This window comes from Carcharhinus amblyrhynchos, chromosome 8 (genome assembly GCF_965287045.1).
Source record: "Carcharhinus amblyrhynchos chromosome 8, sCarAmb.v2.hapA, whole genome shotgun sequence".
Taxonomy (NCBI): Eukaryota; Metazoa; Chordata; class Chondrichthyes; order Carcharhiniformes; family Carcharhinidae; genus Carcharhinus; species Carcharhinus amblyrhynchos.
The window spans coordinates 52,356,108-52,373,420 of record NC_137331.1 but is presented as its reverse complement, the minus strand read 5'-3'; the positions used below and the strand labels follow the sequence as shown (position 1 = coordinate 52,373,420).

The following is a 17,313-nucleotide window of genomic DNA, read 5'->3' as shown; positions in this document are numbered from 1 at the left end:
ATTTTTAAAATGTATCTTTCTGATAGAACAGTAGTTTGGAAGATGACCATTCCGTTACCTCTGCCAATACTACTCTGCATTTAAGCTTTCATTGCAGCTAAATTTAGATATTCAACTGATACTTCATTTCCTGTGATAATCACCCTTTGTTCACTTGATTCCTCCAATTTGGCGCTCCTAAAATTGGAAACTCTTTTTATGAGAAATTATAGACAAGACCTTGAGTCTTACAAATGACCAACATTTGGTCGAAGAAGCAGATATTAAGGGATATCTCAAAAGAGGAAAGAGAGTTAAAGAGGTGGAGAAATTGAGGAAGGAAATTCCAAAATTTAGGCTAGGTTTTCTGGCCACATTCATCCTGAAACTGGAAAATCCCATCCAAATTCAACAGAACTTTCCATGATCCATCCCTCGCCAGTTATGATTCCCATGGCAGGTGGAATGGGAAAATTTGAGTCTTAGGATCTAGGCTGCTGATGGCTCAGTCACCAATGGGGGAGCGACTAAGTTGGAGATGTTCAGGAAGCAGCAATGAGAAAAGCACAGATGTTTTGGTGGGTGACAGGGTTAGAAGAGATGACAGGATAAGGGAGCAGTTAGACCATGGAGAGATTCAAAAACAAGGTTGCAAGTTTGAATGTTGAGTTATCATTAAGCTGAGATTCAGCGTAGGTCAGCAAGCACAGATGGACACCATTTGGCATGAGTTCGACACTGGCAGCATTGTTTTGGGTGATCAGATGTTTTCGGAGGTTAGAACATGAATGGATGGCCAGAAGTGCATTAGAGAAATCAAGTCTGAAGGTTACAAAGGTATGGATGAGTTTCAGCAGAAGAAGAGTTTAGAGACAGATCCAGTTATTGAAGTGGAAATTGGTGGTCTTAGTGATGGTGCAGACATATAGTTAAAAGCTCATTGTGGGGTCAGATATAGCAGTGAGATTGTGAGCAATATTGAGACTGTTGCCAGGAAGATTGGTAAAATCAAGAGTGAGGGAGCAGATTTTGTGGTGGGGACTGAAGACAATAGTATCAGTTTTCCTCATACTTCATTGGAGGAAATTTCTGCTCAATCACACCTCCACAATTTCAATCCCTGTGAAGTCCTCTTGAGGACAAGTGGCCCAAGGCACTAGAATATTCCACAGACTAGTCAACAACAAGCTGACATAGACATATTCACAGAAACATATATTCGTTGAAAATGTATACATGATTATTCTGTAACCTTGATATTTGCTCAACTTTGTTCTCACAAATAAAGTAAACACAAGTGCTCATTAACTCCATACAGTGATTGTCAGCTCGTCAGTGTTTTATTATTTTAGGCAACGATAGTTGAATGTTCAAGTGGAAGTTTCATTTGACTAGTTAATAAGAATAGTTCCAAAATTATGTATTGTCTCCCAGTCACATTGACAAAGTGCTCCAGCATCAACTCACACATTTGTATGACCGCTTGTACCTTGACTGCAACATTTACCAGTTCTTTCCAGTTTTAATGAGTGTTCAGTTTACAAAAGTACACACAATGCATATTTACACAGCTGAACATTTATATAAAAATTGTGACTGCTTCAGATGTGTGTTTAATTGCTATATTTCATTTATAAACTAAGAAAAAATATTGAATGCCACAATACACTGTTGTATTCACCAAAAAACTGGATCTGTTCATGTTAGTTCTAGAAACATTTGTAAGCATGTATTTGAAGCAGTTTGATTTTTGTCCAGGCTATTTTTAGAATGTTCTTTAATTTTTCTTCTTTGTAGGTACGACGAGCGATCCATCCCACCTTCATCATCCTGGGCACCCTCATGTAGCCCAGGATCCCATGACAGGCCAGACTATTCTGATCAGTTCAATGCCTGCAGCAGGTCACAGTGAACAAATGTGTAGGTTTTCTTTTTGTTGATTGCATATTTTTAAAATGGAATGTAATAACAGTATTTGGATCCTCTGTAATACAGCAATATTAACAAAGAAGGGAGTAAAAGAAATTGCATTTATATTGCACATTTCATGTTTTTGGGATGTCACAAGAACACAAGAAACAGAAACAAGAGTAGACCACATGGCCCATCAAGCATACTGTCCCATTCAATCCAAACATGGCTGACCTTGGGTTTCAACTCCACTTTCCTTCCTGCTTCCCATATCCCTTAATTGCCTGAGAGATTAAAAATATGTCATACTATTTTGTGGAGGAATGGCATAGAAAGAGGGAGGATGAGGGGCCAGAAGCTACACTGCAGTAATAGCAGGAGCAATGGGAGGGTTCTGGCTGGGCAAAACATAGGGGATTGGCAGTAATCAGCTCCATCAAGGTAAGCCTTTAGTGGTGTAATAAGTCTTCAGAGGTAGAAGTTTCTTCATCAAAATCCTTTTATTTACAATTCCAACAGCAATACACAGCGTACTAGCAGTCTACCTTCAGGAGTCCCAGAGGAACTGAAACTCCTGGTTAAATACAAGGAAAAGACTATTGGCCCCCCAATTGACTCCTTTAATCAGGGAGTTCATGTTCCAATAGGCCAACCTCAATAGCCTGATTGAAGTCATTACAAGTGGCCTAAAATACTTCACAACCAACAGGTACTTTGGAATGAAAGCAAATTACTGCAGATGTGGGAACCTGAAACAGAAAATGCTGGAAAATCTCAGCAGGTCTGACAGTGTCCGTGGAGAGGGACTTTGCAAATTTACTTTGTACTTGGAAATTTAATACTTCGGAAACTTTGTTGTTGAAATGCGAGAGCGCTAACACAATACTAAGGCTGACATTTATAATTAGAAGTGCATTACCACGACATCCTATTGAAAGTTCATCAGGCATAAATTGTGGAGTCACATTTCATGCCATTAAGTGTCAGCTTTTGCTCAGTCTGCTCTTCCTGGTTAACATAAAAGATCCCCTGGCACTAGCGTAGGATGAGGCGGGGCCTTAGTATCTTGGCTAGGATTTTTACACTATTTGGTCATTTAGTTCATTGAGTACTTGCTATGCACAAAGTTTCTGCTATGTCTCCTATTTTACAATGATGATTATGTGACAAAAGTATAGCAGTGGCTGTAAACCACTTTGGGATGTCTTGAGATCATGGCTGACCTGATATGAATGCAAGTTTTTTTCTTTATTCCTCATGGCACAGGCAACACAGATATATATCTAAGTGCAGAATCACCTTTAACAGAAGGATTATCAGGATCTTATCAGCACCTTTATAGGTCACACCAATACCTGTTTTTGCTTTTGTTCAACTGCTGCAGTATAGCACACACAACTCCCGCATGCTGCAGCAACTCTGGAAATCAACACCACACAGCACAGTGATTGGACCATCACCAGGGAATTTGCAGAAATCCCACACAAAATCAGTTGTTTACAACAATATTAATGATCTGATTAACGCAACTTGTTTCCTCACTTGAATTTAGGATTAGAGTCTTTGGGTGGGATTTTTCAGACAGGCTTGACTCGAAACCAGAAAATCCCACCCAAGGTCAACAGACCTTTGTATGGTCCGCACCTCCCACCCTCCCCTCGTGGCAGGCAGGATGGGAAAGTTCCATCCTTTGTCTGTTGTAAATGGTTATTCACATTATGCACATCAAATGTGAATGGACTGCAATCTCTTTCAATTCATTAGTTTAGACGATGCATGGATGGCACGAGTAAAATTCAGGTGGAACCATGATCTATTGATTACACTTCTACCCTTCAGGATACTGGAAAGCTTTATTTCTGATACTACATTTATTCACAACAGTATTGTTTTGATCTTGCCATTCTGTATAAGGAGCATTGTGCATAGTTGAAGAGCATATCTTTAGCGAAATGTCATGAAAGATAAGGTGTAAGATATTATCTGATGGTGCTAATATGTAGCTTATCTTTTCCACGTTTACAAAATCAATTCATAGAATGACACTAAAGTGCCAAGATTAAAGTCTAAGTAGATGTAAACTTGGAAACATAGCACAGAAGGTCAAGATTCTCCAGGAATCTAAGATTAATTATTATTTTCATGTTTCAAATACTTTTTAAATGTTGTATTTTATTAGAAGCGTGAAGATAATATTCATACTAAAGAGAGCTCGTTTAGAGTTAGGAAACTCATGACAAAGAAAAAGCACATAAGATTGGGTTTGAATTTCAGTTTGCTGCCCAAATGTAAACTGGAGCTGGGTGTTGACTATTTGCTAGGGCTGTACAGTGGCACAGTGATTTGCATTGCTGCCTCATAGTGCCAGCAGACTTGAGTGACTGTCTGGAGTTTGCACATTCTCCACATGTCTGCATGGGATTCCTCCAGGTGCTTCCCTTTCCTCCCACAGTCCAAATGTGTGTGGGTTAGGTTGATTGATCATGTTAAATTATCAGGGTAAATGCATAGGGTTCTGGGGATAGGACCTGGATGGGATTGTTGTCAGTGCAGACTTGATGGGCTGAGTGTACTCCTTCTGCAACTGTAAGGATTATATGATTTGAGAGAAACTGCCTGTTTTTTAATCTCTAATTAACCTCTGGGTGGCACATTGATGATTTAAATTGATGACCCCTTGTTAATGTACAGATACAACAACACTGCATCAACACTGCACTGCTCAGCTAGCACCTTGTCAATTTGCATCATCCCAATTAGAAACTCTGCAACTTGCTCCAGTGACAACCTAAATTTATATAGCATCTTTAACATAATAAAATGTCACAAGTACTTCACTGGACCAGATTAGACATCGAGCCAATTAACACAATATTAGGGCTGATAGCTAAAAGCTTGGTCAAAGAGGTAGCTTTTAAAGAGCATCCTGAAAGAAGAAAGCATAATAAAAAGGCAGTGAAGTGTAGGGAGGGAATTCCAGAGCTTAGCAGTCTAGGTAGCTGAAGACTGAAAGAACAATTAAAATCAAGAATGGTCAAGAGGCTAGAATTAGCCAAATGCAGCATATTATCTTGGAGCATTGTAGGGTTGTTTGAAGTTCCTAAGATACCGAGATGGGGCAGGGCCAGGAAGTGAGTTGAAAGGGATGAAAGTTTAAAAATGGAAGCATTCCTTGACTGGGAGTCAGTATGTGGGCATGAGGGTGACAGATGAACATGAACTTAGTGTGAACAAGGACATGGGCACAGTAACCTCAATATAGGGAGAGGAGAATGTGGTATGCCAGAAAACAGGACAGAAACAGGGAAATGGCCTGCAAAGGTAGCACCATCAGGACCTTATTACTTTGTGGCTTGATGTGAGGGACCAAATGGGATGCTATGCATAATAAAAAGGATGAAAACAATGAGGATGCTGGAGGCCTTTAGGACGGTTGAAGTTTTGATCCTCCGGAAATGGAAACACAGCATTTCACCTATTATGACACAACACATTAAAAGAAAGTCTTAAGTATTAATTCTGTTTTACAGATGACATGTGAGAGAACATGTTTCCTGTTGTTTTCTTATCTAGTTAGACATTTGGAGTATTGTGAGCAGTTTTGGGCCCCATGTTTAAGGAAGGATGTGCTGGCGTTGGAAAGGGTCCAGAGGAGGTTCACAAGAATGAGCCCTGGAATGAAGAGCTCGTCATTTGAGGAACGGTTGAGGACTCTGGGTCTGTACTCGTTATAGTTTAGAAGGGTGAGGGGGGATCTTATTGAAACTTAGAGGATACTGCAAGGCCTGGATAGAGTGGATGTGGAAAGGACGTTTGCAGTAGTTGGAAAAACTAAAACCAGAGGGCACAACCTCAGGCTAAAGAGATAATCCTTTGAAACAGAGATGAGGAAGAATTTCTTCAGCCAGAGAGTGGTGAATCTGTGGAACTCTTTGCCGCAGAAGGCTGTGGAGATCAGGTCATTGAACGTCTTCAATGCAGAGATAGATGGATTCTTGATTAATAAGGGGGTCAGGAGTTATGGGGAAAAGGCAGGAGAATGGGGGTGAGAGAAATATCAGCCATGATTGAATGGCAGAGCAGACTCAATGGGCCGAGTGGCCTAATTCTGCTCCTCTGTCTTATGGTATTATGCTCTTATATATTTGTCATTCAAAATGCCATGACCGTGACCACTGCATTGTTTTTGTGTGCATTTCTCTGCAGCTACACCCGAAACCCCACTACCATCTCCTCCACAAGGTTCAGGACAAGAACAATATAAACTTGCTTCAAACAGCCACTCAGTTATTTCTCAACAAGTGCCATTGCCAAAGCAGAAAGGCTTGTGATGTCAAGTTTAAATTTAAGAATGGCAGCTTGTGCTTTCTGAACACTTCAAAACCAGGAAATGGAATCAAGTTGTCAAACTGCTTGTAGGATCAAGCCACAGGTGGATAGAAAACACTGCCGTTTTATGCTGTCTGTGTTAATGGCTGTTTAATTTTTTTTTAACTTTGCCAATACTTGTTTTTGTGGGGTTTACCATTATGGGAGCAAAAAGATATTGCTCTTAAACACAAGTTGCAATCTCAGGTTAATATTTCAAAGGGATTTGGTTCAAGTTATTTGTATAATGGCAAAACAATCTTGGTTCATATCCAAAGTTAATGTTGTAATTTTTATGAATTATAGGTTAGATTAATCAATTTACATTTTGTTAGTTCTTACACTTTTTCCCATTTTGGTGCAACCATTATTTAGATCTATGACAAGGAGTAAATGGGCTATTTCATACCAGGTTATGTATATACTGTACATTCTGCCTTCTAAGACTGGCTTTACTTTCATTTTGTTTTATAGTAATTGTAAACTGAAGGCGATGAATTCAGGTCTATAAATGACTGAACATCTGACATCCCAACCACGACTGGAAAACTCCAGTCTGGAACACATGATATTATAGCCAACATCACATTACCAGATTTTTGCATTCTACATCACTCTACTTAAAACCTTTCCTATTTTGAGTGTTGCTATTTAGATGCATACCTTACAGTATCAGCCCAGTATATCTCTTAGCAGCAGCAGTGTGGCTGTTGGGCTTTACCACATGGTTTTACATTGCATGACCAGAAGAGGGAGCTTTATTGAAAACGAATACAAATCCTTTCTAGCAGAAGATGACTGCACTATTCTGTGCCTGTTTAGATGTGTGGTGATCCCAAATCAGATTAGCTTCCAGAGTAATATCAAAGTTTAACATTTAACGCTTCAATGTAGATCCATAGATATTATTCAGAAATAGATTTTGCTCAATAGTTTTTGACTGAAAAGAAAGCTGCCTTAAATTGTATCAATACATCTTCTCCCTCATGGAAACTGATGAATCCATTTACAACTGTTCCTTGGTTTGTACATACAGAGTGAATAATTATATAATCATTGTAATTTATTCTGATGCAATGATCTATTTTATAAACATGAAATTATTTTTGTATGAATTATTGTGAAGGAATCAAAAATTATCAATTTCTGGAAGAAAATCGATACTGGAATGTAAAGTATTCACAATTTTTAAATACTTGATGACATTGTATAAGTGAGAAGAGTGCTCAACACATTGCATGTACTTACTACATTTTCAGAAAATTGGAGTTCTCCATGTGTAAAAATACAAATAAATGTCAATACCTTTCAAATTGTGAAGCATAACTTGACATCTGCTAGCTCCTGTTTTGAGTGCTACATATTACTTTTGCACCTTTCTTGATTTGTTCTTGGGATGTGAGTGTTGCTGGCACGGCCAGCATTTATTTCCCATCCCTTTAGCCTTTGAAAAGAGAGTTTATGAAAGACCCAAATTGTTAATCAATAACCGTGTATATCAATATCGTTACACTAGAACTTACACTAGGGGTAGCACGGTGGCACAGCGGTTAGCACTGCTGCCTCTCAATGTCAGGGACCTGGCTTGAGTCACTGTCTGTGCGGAGACTGCACATTTCCCCCGTGGCTGTGTGGGTTTTGTCTGGGTGCTGCAGTTTCCTCCCACAGTCTGAAAGACGTGCTGTTTCGGTGCATTGGTCATGCTAAATTCTCCCTCAGCGTACCTGAACAGGTACTGGACTGGGGGATTTCCAAGTAACTTAATTTCAGTGTTAATGTAAGTCTACTTGTGACACTAATAAATAAATTATGTACTTAATACATTTCTCCAGATTATGTCCAAAGAGTTTGAAATTTGGTTTGCATTTTGGCAACCTGACTATAGGCAGGAATTTCCAGCCACGTTTGCCCTGAAACCGAAAAATCCCACCCGAAGTCAATGGACCTCTCCATGGTCTTCCCCTCGCCCACTACGATTCTCATGATGGGGCGGAACAGGAAAGGTCCTCCCTGCACCTTCGCGTCAGATGTTCCTTCCTAATGAATCATAAAAATGCACCAAAGGAAACAATTCCATTTTTGTTCTTTGAATACGTCATTGCTGGCTGGTGAGAACACTCTGTTCTGAGGACAGTTTAGTGGGCAGGCTCGTAAATAACTGTCACACATATGCTGACAGTGCACAGGGATGCCAGCATTTTGACCCAGTGTTGATAATGGAACAGCAATACATATCACAGGCAAAATTGTGTGTGACTTGAAGAGGACCTTTGGGGTGATGTGTTTGTGTGACATTTAACCCATTGCTCCTTTGCCTGTTGGAGCAGAAAGCTATCCTATTTCCTTCCCTCTCCCCTATCTTTATTGATATTCTTTCTTTTTAAATACTTAATTTCCATTTTGAATTATGTTTCTGCAGTTCATTCGGACAAAGCATGCCGTTTTCCTGCCTGGATATATTTATTTTAAGTACCCTTCCGCTGATTCTCCAGTGTCTATGTCAATAAATGGAAACAACCTTTCACTGCTTGCCATCTCAAAACTTCTCATAGTTTTTAATGATCTCTTTAACCCTTATTGTTTCAACGAAAAAAATCTTATATCTCTAATCTTCTTTACAAATATACACTTTAATTTCTGATATAACTTTGTATCCTTTACTAGACTCTATTTTTCCTCCAATAATGGGACATCTTACAACTGTATTTAACTGTCTAGCTGTGACCAATCCAACATCTTGTATAAACTCATCCTCTGAAAACCTCCCCCCTCGTTTGCAGCTGGGATTCTCCGTTGCTGCTGAAGTGAATGGAGTTTTGGTTGGAACACTTGCAGCGGGGTGGGCGGAGACAAGATCAGAGAATCCCACCCAGTATCTCTCCCTTGTTTTTATATTCAGTATTCCAATGGAAAAGAGCCAGAAACTCATTTTCTTTTGTATATCTTTTCTACCTGCAATCCAATCTCTTAAAGATCATTATAGATGGATCTCGTTGTTAGAAAACTTAATACCTGCAGCTTTACAACTGAATAGACCAGTCTTCAAATCTATTTTTACCTTCAAATTTCTGCAGCTTCCTAATTATTTTTGAGCCTTGGAATGTTCCTTGGGTCATTATTTCCAGAATCAATACCAGGCCCACAGAAAGCTCCAGGACAGTGTCACAGAAATTTTGGGGAGGCCACAGCTGGAGTTCTGTGTGCAGTTCTGGTTGCCAGATTATCGAAAGGATGTGAATGCAATGGAAGGGGTGCAGAGGAGATTCACCAGGATGTTGCCTGGGATGCACATTTAAGTTATAAAAAGAGGTTGGATAGTTTGGGTTGTTTTTGTTGGAGCGGAGAAGACTGAGGGTGACCTAATTGAGGTGTTCAAGATTATGAGGGGCATGGACAGGGTGGATAGGGAGCAGCTGTTCCCCTCATTTGAAGGTCAGTTACGAGGGGACACAAGTTAAAAGTGAGGGGTGGGAGGTTTAGGGGGGATTTGAGGAAAAACTTTTTTATCCAGAGGGTGGTGACGGTCTGGAATGCAATGCCTGGGAGGGTGGTGGGGGTGGGATGCCTCACATCCATAAAAAGTACCTGGATGAGTACTTGTCATGCCATAACATTCAAGGCTAAAGGCCAAGTGCTGGCAAATGGGATTAGGTGGGCAGGTCAGGGACTTTCGTGCATGGGTGCAGACTCGATGGGTCTCTTCTGCACTGTTAAATACTGTGATCAGTGGGAATAAACACCCATGGCATCTGCCTCAGCGTGGTGAGTAAGGGGAGCGGGATAGTTGCTCTGCTGCAATGCCACCATACCATCTCCCTCATTTCACCCAGTCCTCAGCTTGAGCTATAATTCTTCCGAGCAGAAGGGGTTAGAAGGAAAATTAAAGACAACTGCAAAGTCTCTTCAGCTTTCTGGCAATCATCAGGTTAATCTTCACTTGGTGGGAAAGCTGCAACACTGGTCTTGTTCCAGGCACCAGCCCTGGTCCACCTGGGGTGACACAGACATTGGTGGTGAGGATGTGACACTGGCTGATTCACACAGCAGAAGGGAACCAGGGGAATAGGTGAGGATCTACCAATATCCACAAGAAACTGAGGAGGAAACTGCCCATGACTTTGCAGTTTTGGGACCAGATCTCATGGGTACTTGGCTGAAGAGAAGGATGTTCAATGAACACTAAAGGTATCAGTAGTCTGAGAACAATCTCTGAAGGTGTGTAGCAATTCATAGGTATAAGCCCAGGGCAGCCATTTTTGCTTTGCTGTAACATCTTAAGAGTTTTGGCTTCCCCCCCCCAGACATCAATGGAGCAACTGGCAGCTACAGCAGATCCCCAGCAGGACAAAAGCCAAGGAGAACTCAGTGCTGCATTCCTAACTGCTCTGGAGACACAAGGGCACTGACTGGAGTGAGACAGAATTACAGCTTTCAGACTGTGGTGACCATTGTCTCTGGAGCCTTTTAGGATCTGATAGCTCCCACTAGACAGCCATGCTGCTGAACTCCACCTTTTCTCAATGCAGGAGTACATGCCAGGCCACTGGCTACCTTCCTCAGAAAGCCGGTGGAATTTGGGAGATCAGGCTGTCTAGGACCACCTGTCAGTTATACAGCCAGTACACTGATAAAGAATAATTTCAGTCCTGCAGTAGGGCCTGATTAGATAGCACCTTTAACATAGTACAATGTCCTAAGGCATTTTGCAGGAGTGTTTATCAAACACAAAGATACACCAAGCTACATAAGGATATGTTAGGCCAGGTGACAATGGGCTAGGCTTTGAGGATGACCCAAAGCTCGAAAGGAAGAGAGGCTCATGGGTGGATCTATGCAGCGGTGGGCACAGTTACCAATGGTGGAGTGATGAAAATCAGAGATGTGGCTGAGGCCGCAACGTGGAGATCTTGGACTAAACACTTTTTCAGGAGCATCATTACAAAATCATTTGAGGAATGGAGCATATTACTACCATTCAGGGAAACCGGCTTGGGTAATAAATAGACCCCGCCATTTGTACAACTGGACCTGATGGTGCATCATTTTGTTTGACAAAGAATTGGCAAATCTTATATCAAACCTTGTATAATATGTTCATCTCATTTGCATTGCCTCTGAAAACCCTACGTTTCACGTACAAAGTCAGCAATTGCTTCATCAGTGCTTCTCAGTGAGAGATTTTATTGAATTTCTCTCAAGATGTCTGCCTCAGAGGCAGTCTCATGGTTTAGTCACATGACTGTAGAAGACCAGACTGGTTACATGTTAAAACCCAAATACCCTGAGCCATGGTCCATTTTTCACTGATAATAGTGATTCTGCAAGCTCTCAGTGTGAAAGACTTTCCTTGTAAGTAACACTCCATTCTCCAAGATGGAATTCTGGTAAACCGGCCAATTCTGGAGGGCTGACAACAGCAATCTAAAGAGGAGGGTAGAAATGTTTGGAGTGTAGTGCAGCATCAGTTTCTATCAGCAGACACAACGGGGGCGATTTTAAGCCTGCGTTAACTGTCAGCATAAACAGCGACATGGGTCCAAAATCTCACATGAGTCAGGAAACAAGATTCTTGCTGGCAACAGCCTGTTCCCCCGTTTCCACGCCCCTTGCCTATGATTTAATAAATGCTGGAACCAGATTTCCACAAACTTTAATAAATTAAAACATTATAGGGCTTCCCTGCAATATGTTCACCCTCACCAAATATTCACACCTTGCTGATGTGACATCATGCTGGCAAGGCTCACAGCAGGTTTCAAAAAACTTGAGGGGAACCTGCCAGGCTGCAAAGGTAAGTTTGGAGCCTGGGAGGAGAGGGACATTCCTGGTCAATGCCCTGGCATTGCCCCTGGTACCCTGGCACTGTGCAATCAAACCTCCAGCCTCCAAGACCTACCAGCCAGTTAAAGGCCAGGTACTCTCCATTGTTGGCAAGGTAATTGAGAGTGCTGGCTTCTGCCGGTAATGTTCCAAGGCCCAGCCGCAAGATGGGGTCAAGGGCATCAGCGGTAAGAACAAGGTTGTGGCTTTCAGCAGCTTTCTCCATACCCGGTTCTGGGTCCCTCAGTCAGACATTGAGTGCATGACAATGAGAGATTCCCTTTGTTTAGTCAGGAGCTGCACATTCCCATCCGACCTTTGGACTTGAGGCTGGCAGGAAAAGTACAGTGCAACACATTCCTGAGGTCTTCATGGCAAAGCAGCAGTGTCCGGGGATGGGGAGTGAAGCCACACCATTTTTTACAGCATTAACTGATAGAAAGGGAGAAGGTAAGCGTGTAAGGCAAATGAACAGGATCAGTGGCAAAGTAAGATGGGGCTGTGAGGTTCAGTGGTCACTGGAGGGGGTAAGGCTGGTTTGGGGATTCAGGTAGATAGCGGGGAGAGTGTATGAAGGGGGCTAGGTGGTCAGTCATGGGCAGTCAGGGAATGAGGTGGTCAATCAGGATCCAATGGGGTGCTGGGTCGTCTGTTGGTGAGGTGATAGAATGGGTCGGGGGCATTCAGGTGGGGACAGCCAGGATTGAGAAGATAGGTGAAGGGTTGGGAGGGCAGTCAGAGCCTTCTACACTCCAGAGAAAAAAGTCCCAGTCTACCCAGCCTCTCCTTATAACTCAAACCATCAAGTCCTGGTAGTATCCTAGTAAATCTTTTCTGCATTCCTTCTAGTTTAATAATATCCCTTCTATAATAGGGTGACCAGAACTGTACACAGTATTCCAAGTGTGGCCTTACCAAGATCTTATACAACTTCAACAAGATGTCCCAACTCCTGTATTCAATGTTCTGATCAATGAAACCAGGCATGCTGAATGCCTTCTTCATTATTCTGTCCACCTGTGACTCCACTTTCAAGGAGCTATGAACCTATACCCCTAGATCTCATTGTTCTATAACTCTTCCCTACCATTAACTGAATAAGTCCTGCCCTGGTTCGATCTTTCAAAATGCATCACCTCTCATTTATCTAAATTAAACTCCATGTGCCATTCGTCAACCCACTGGCCCAATTGATCAAGGTCCCACTGCAATCCTGGATACCCTTCTTCACTGTCCAATATGCCACCAATCTTGATGTCGTTTACAAACTTACTAATCGTGCCTTCTAAATTCTTATCCAAATCATTATTATAAATGACAAATAACAGTGGACCCAGCACTGATTCCTGAGGCACACCGCTTGTCACAGGCCTCCTGTTTGAACAACAGCCCTCTATAACTACCCTCTGGCTTCTGTTAAGAAGCCAATTTTGTATCCATTTGGCTACCTCTCCTGGATCCCATGTGATGTAGCCTTATACAACAACCTACCATGTGGTACCTTGTCAAAGGCCTTGTTAAAGTCCATGTAGACAACATCAATTGCATTGCCTTCATCTACCTTCTTGGTTCAAAAAACTCAATCAAATTTGTGAGACATGATTTTCTACTCAAAAAACCATGCTGACTGTCCCCATTCAGCCCTGGTGTCTGTAAGTGCCTGTAGATCCTGTCTCTCAAAATACCTTCTAACAACTTACCCACTACAGATGTGAGGTTCACTGGCCTGTATTTCCCAGGCTTTTCCCTGCAACCCTTCTTAAACAAAGGCACTACATTTGTCACCCTCCAATCTTCAGGCACCTCACCTGTGACTATCGATGATTTAAACGTCTGCTCGGGGACCCGTAATTTCCTCCCTAGCCTCCCACAATGCCCTGGGATATGCTTCATCAGGTCCTGGGGATTAATCTACCTTGGTGCTCTTTAAGACTTCCAGCAGCTCCTGTTCTGTAATATGTACACTCCTCAAGGCATCACTATTTATTTCCCTAAGCTCGCTAACATCCATCCTTTTCTCAATAGTGAATACTGATGCAAAGTATTCACTTAAGACCTCACTTTTTTACACATAGGTTGATGCCACTCGATTATACCTCACCACCATCTCTTATGACTTTTCGCTGTTGAAACCTTCATTCATGTTTTCATTCCAATAAACTCCTGGACAGCCTCCTACATTCCATAAACTTGAAATAATCTAAAGTTCAAATTCTGGTCTCTTGAGCGCACTCAATTTTAATTGATCCAGCTGCCAAGGTCCCTTAACATTGTTACTTCACTACCCTTCCTCCTTTAAAATATCCCTTAAAGCCTGTTTCAATAAACTTTTGGTCACTTGCCTTAATATCTCTTTATGTAGCTTGGTGTCAATTTTTGCTTTATACTGCTTCTGCAGAGCATCTTGAGACATGGCAGAGTTTAAAGGTGCCAGATAAATACCAAGCTGTTGTAGCGATGCTTAAGCTGATATAGGACTTTTTGAAACTAAGAACGAGCGTTCAGAACTTGTAATCACGAATAAAATATTTATCAATCTAATTCATGAGGCAGAACGTGTCAAGTGAAAGAATTTGCTGCCTTCGCAAGTTGTACCACAATTTATACGGAGTAGAAAATGTTACCTCAGCACAGATTCAGCGGTGACTCGATATAGATAAACATTATCAGATTACACAAATGAATGTATTGCCGCAAAGGTGTTTTCAAGCTTTTTTGGAACGCTGTCATAGTCAACTGACTATATTGGATATGTTTGCCAAAAATTAAACATGAACGCATGACTTAGGTGCAGCCTGAGCAGGCCACTCAGCCTCTTGAGCCTCCTCTTGGCTGATCTGATTGGAATCTCAACTCCACATTCCCATCCATCCCTATAACCTTTTATCTCCATGCTTATCAAGCATCTATCTAGCCCTGCATATAGAATATTCAGGCTCTGCCTTTTGAGCAAGAGAGTCCCAAAGACACGCTACGCTCTTAAGAGAAACATAGGTCCTCATTTTTGTCTTAAATAGACAACCTCTTCTTTTTAAACAGTGACTTCTCGATTCTCCCACAAGTGGGAAACATCATTTCCACATAGAATCATCATAGAATCATAGAATCCCTATAGTGCAGAAGGAAGCCAATCGGCCCATTAAATCTGCACCGGCCACAATCCCATCCAGGCCCTATTCTCATAACGTCACATGTTTACCCAAGCTAATCCCCCTGATACTAGGGGTCAATTTAGCACGACCAATCCAGCTAACCACACATCTTTGGACAGTGGGGGAATCGGAACACTTGGAAGAAACCTACACAGACACAGGGGGAATGTGCAAAGTCCACATAGACAGCGACCTGAGGCTGGAATTGAACCTGGGTCCCTGGCACTGTGAGGCAGCAGTGCTAACCACTGTGCCATAGTGCCATTCCTAAACAATGGCACCCAATGAAATTAAGAGTCTCACATCCAACCTGTCAAGTCCCTTCAGGATCTTACATGTTTCAATCAAGTCACCTCTTACTCTTCAAGTCACCTCTTACTCTTCTAAACTCCAGCAGATACAAGCCGAACTGACCACCCTTTCTCATAAGACAACCCTCCAAATCCAGATATTAGGTCTAGTCGACCATCTCTGAGTTGCTTCCAATGCATTTACATTCTCCCTTAAATAAGGAGACCAATACTGTACACAGTATTCCAGATGTGATCCCACCACTGCACTGTATAATTGAAGCATAACATCTCAACTTTTGTATTAAATTCCCCTTGCAATAAACAAAAACATTCCATCAACTTTCTTTATTACTTGATGTACCTGCATATTAGCCTTTTGTAAGTCATGCACTGTTGTTTTCACATTCCTGTGCGCCTGTAGGCTCTAAAATCTCTCACAGTTTAGATAATATACTTCTTTTTTACTCTTCCTGCCAAATGGACACGATAACATCTTCCCACAAAACACTACATTTGCCCGATCTTTGCCCATTCATTCAACCTATCTATATTGTCATTATTATGGCAACAGAGCCTGGGGCCTTGGAAGGCCATTGCTGCCAAGGGGGCCCTTCCATGGGCCACAGAGCATTTATTAAATGGAGCGGCCATTCTTCTAAGTTTCTGGCCACTGCTAGAAGGAAGACATCAGGTTCACCTCCCACTGCCTTCCTTCAGGCTGCCCTTTGCCTTCCCAGCCTGCTTCCATTGGACTGAGAACATTCAGCTCAAAGTGTCCCAGAAAATCTTACAATGTGTCACAAAAGTTGTTTTCTAACAAAGTCTAATCAGTCAATTTCCAACAGAAAGCGAAGAGTGAAAACTGAGTATGATTTTATCTCAAGTGAGAAGTCCTCAGTGGTGACTTGTTTACCTAGTCACTGTTACAAGAGGTCATTACACTGGCATATGGGCTTCATGAATGACTGCTAGCAAACAATTTTAGCATCAATCAGACCTCTTAACCATCCTTGGGACAGCAGCTACTAGTGCGCACTTCAATTCTTTTACCAAGCTGGTTTAACAAGTTTTGCAGCTCAAGACCCCATTTTGCAATCTTGGATACTCTTCAGCACCTAAGGTATCTGGGAAAAATTATCCCCAGAAAATCTACCCTTTGTAAAAGAGGACATATATCAGCCTTAGTGCCCAAAATGAAATGAATTCTGATAGTCCCAACTAGTTTGTATTGGATATAAGTCTAATCCACAAAACTATCAGCAAATTTCAACTAAATATAACCCTAACTAAAGGGCGAGACATGAACCATGCAACGATCCATTGATCTCGGGCATGGTCTTGGGGCGAGCGTGGCTGAACAGGGGTAAGTTCCGCCCATTATCCCTAAAAACGAGATACTCTGGCCGGATCTCTGCCACTGCCAGTGAGAATTTGGCGCTCAACCAAATCTTCATTCAGTGCAGCAGGACCGGAGAATCACAACTGCAGTGAGGTTGAAGAATTCTAACCAACATGTCTGAAGACTTCGTAATGGATGAGCAGAAATTTCCTCCAACTAAATATTAAGATGAGTGAAAACACTGGGAGTATTTTGATGAGGTGAGCCTCTGGATTTGGGTCCCAGGAGGATGGGATCTTGGAAAAATGCAAGCACATTGGAAAGTCAGCTCCAATCTACCAATTTCTGCATTTCATTCCAGTGATTTAGACCATGTGAACATAACCTCACTTGGGCAAGACAATTTCAACCTATTAGTCACCGAGTTACAGCCATTTTAAGGTGATTTGGA

At 41.8% G+C, this 17,313-nt stretch overlaps 1 protein-coding gene across 4 annotated transcripts in view; it reads left to right on the top strand.

The window, feature by feature from the left end:
• LOC145346600 (hepatocyte nuclear factor 4-gamma-like) overlaps positions 1-7,571 on the top strand; it is a 141,696-nt gene extending 134,125 nt beyond the window's left edge. For all 4 annotated transcript variants that reach the window (XM_080194064.1, XM_080194065.1, XM_080194063.1 and 1 more), the window contains exons 9-10: positions 1,777-1,899; positions 6,097-7,571. In XM_080194064.1, coding sequence (XP_080050190.1) covers positions 1,777-1,899; positions 6,097-6,221 — 248 coding nt within the window. In that variant the 3' untranslated portion in view covers positions 6,222-7,571. The remainder of the gene's footprint in view (positions 1-1,776; positions 1,900-6,096) is intronic.
• Positions 7,572-17,313: the final 9,742 nt, after the last annotated feature.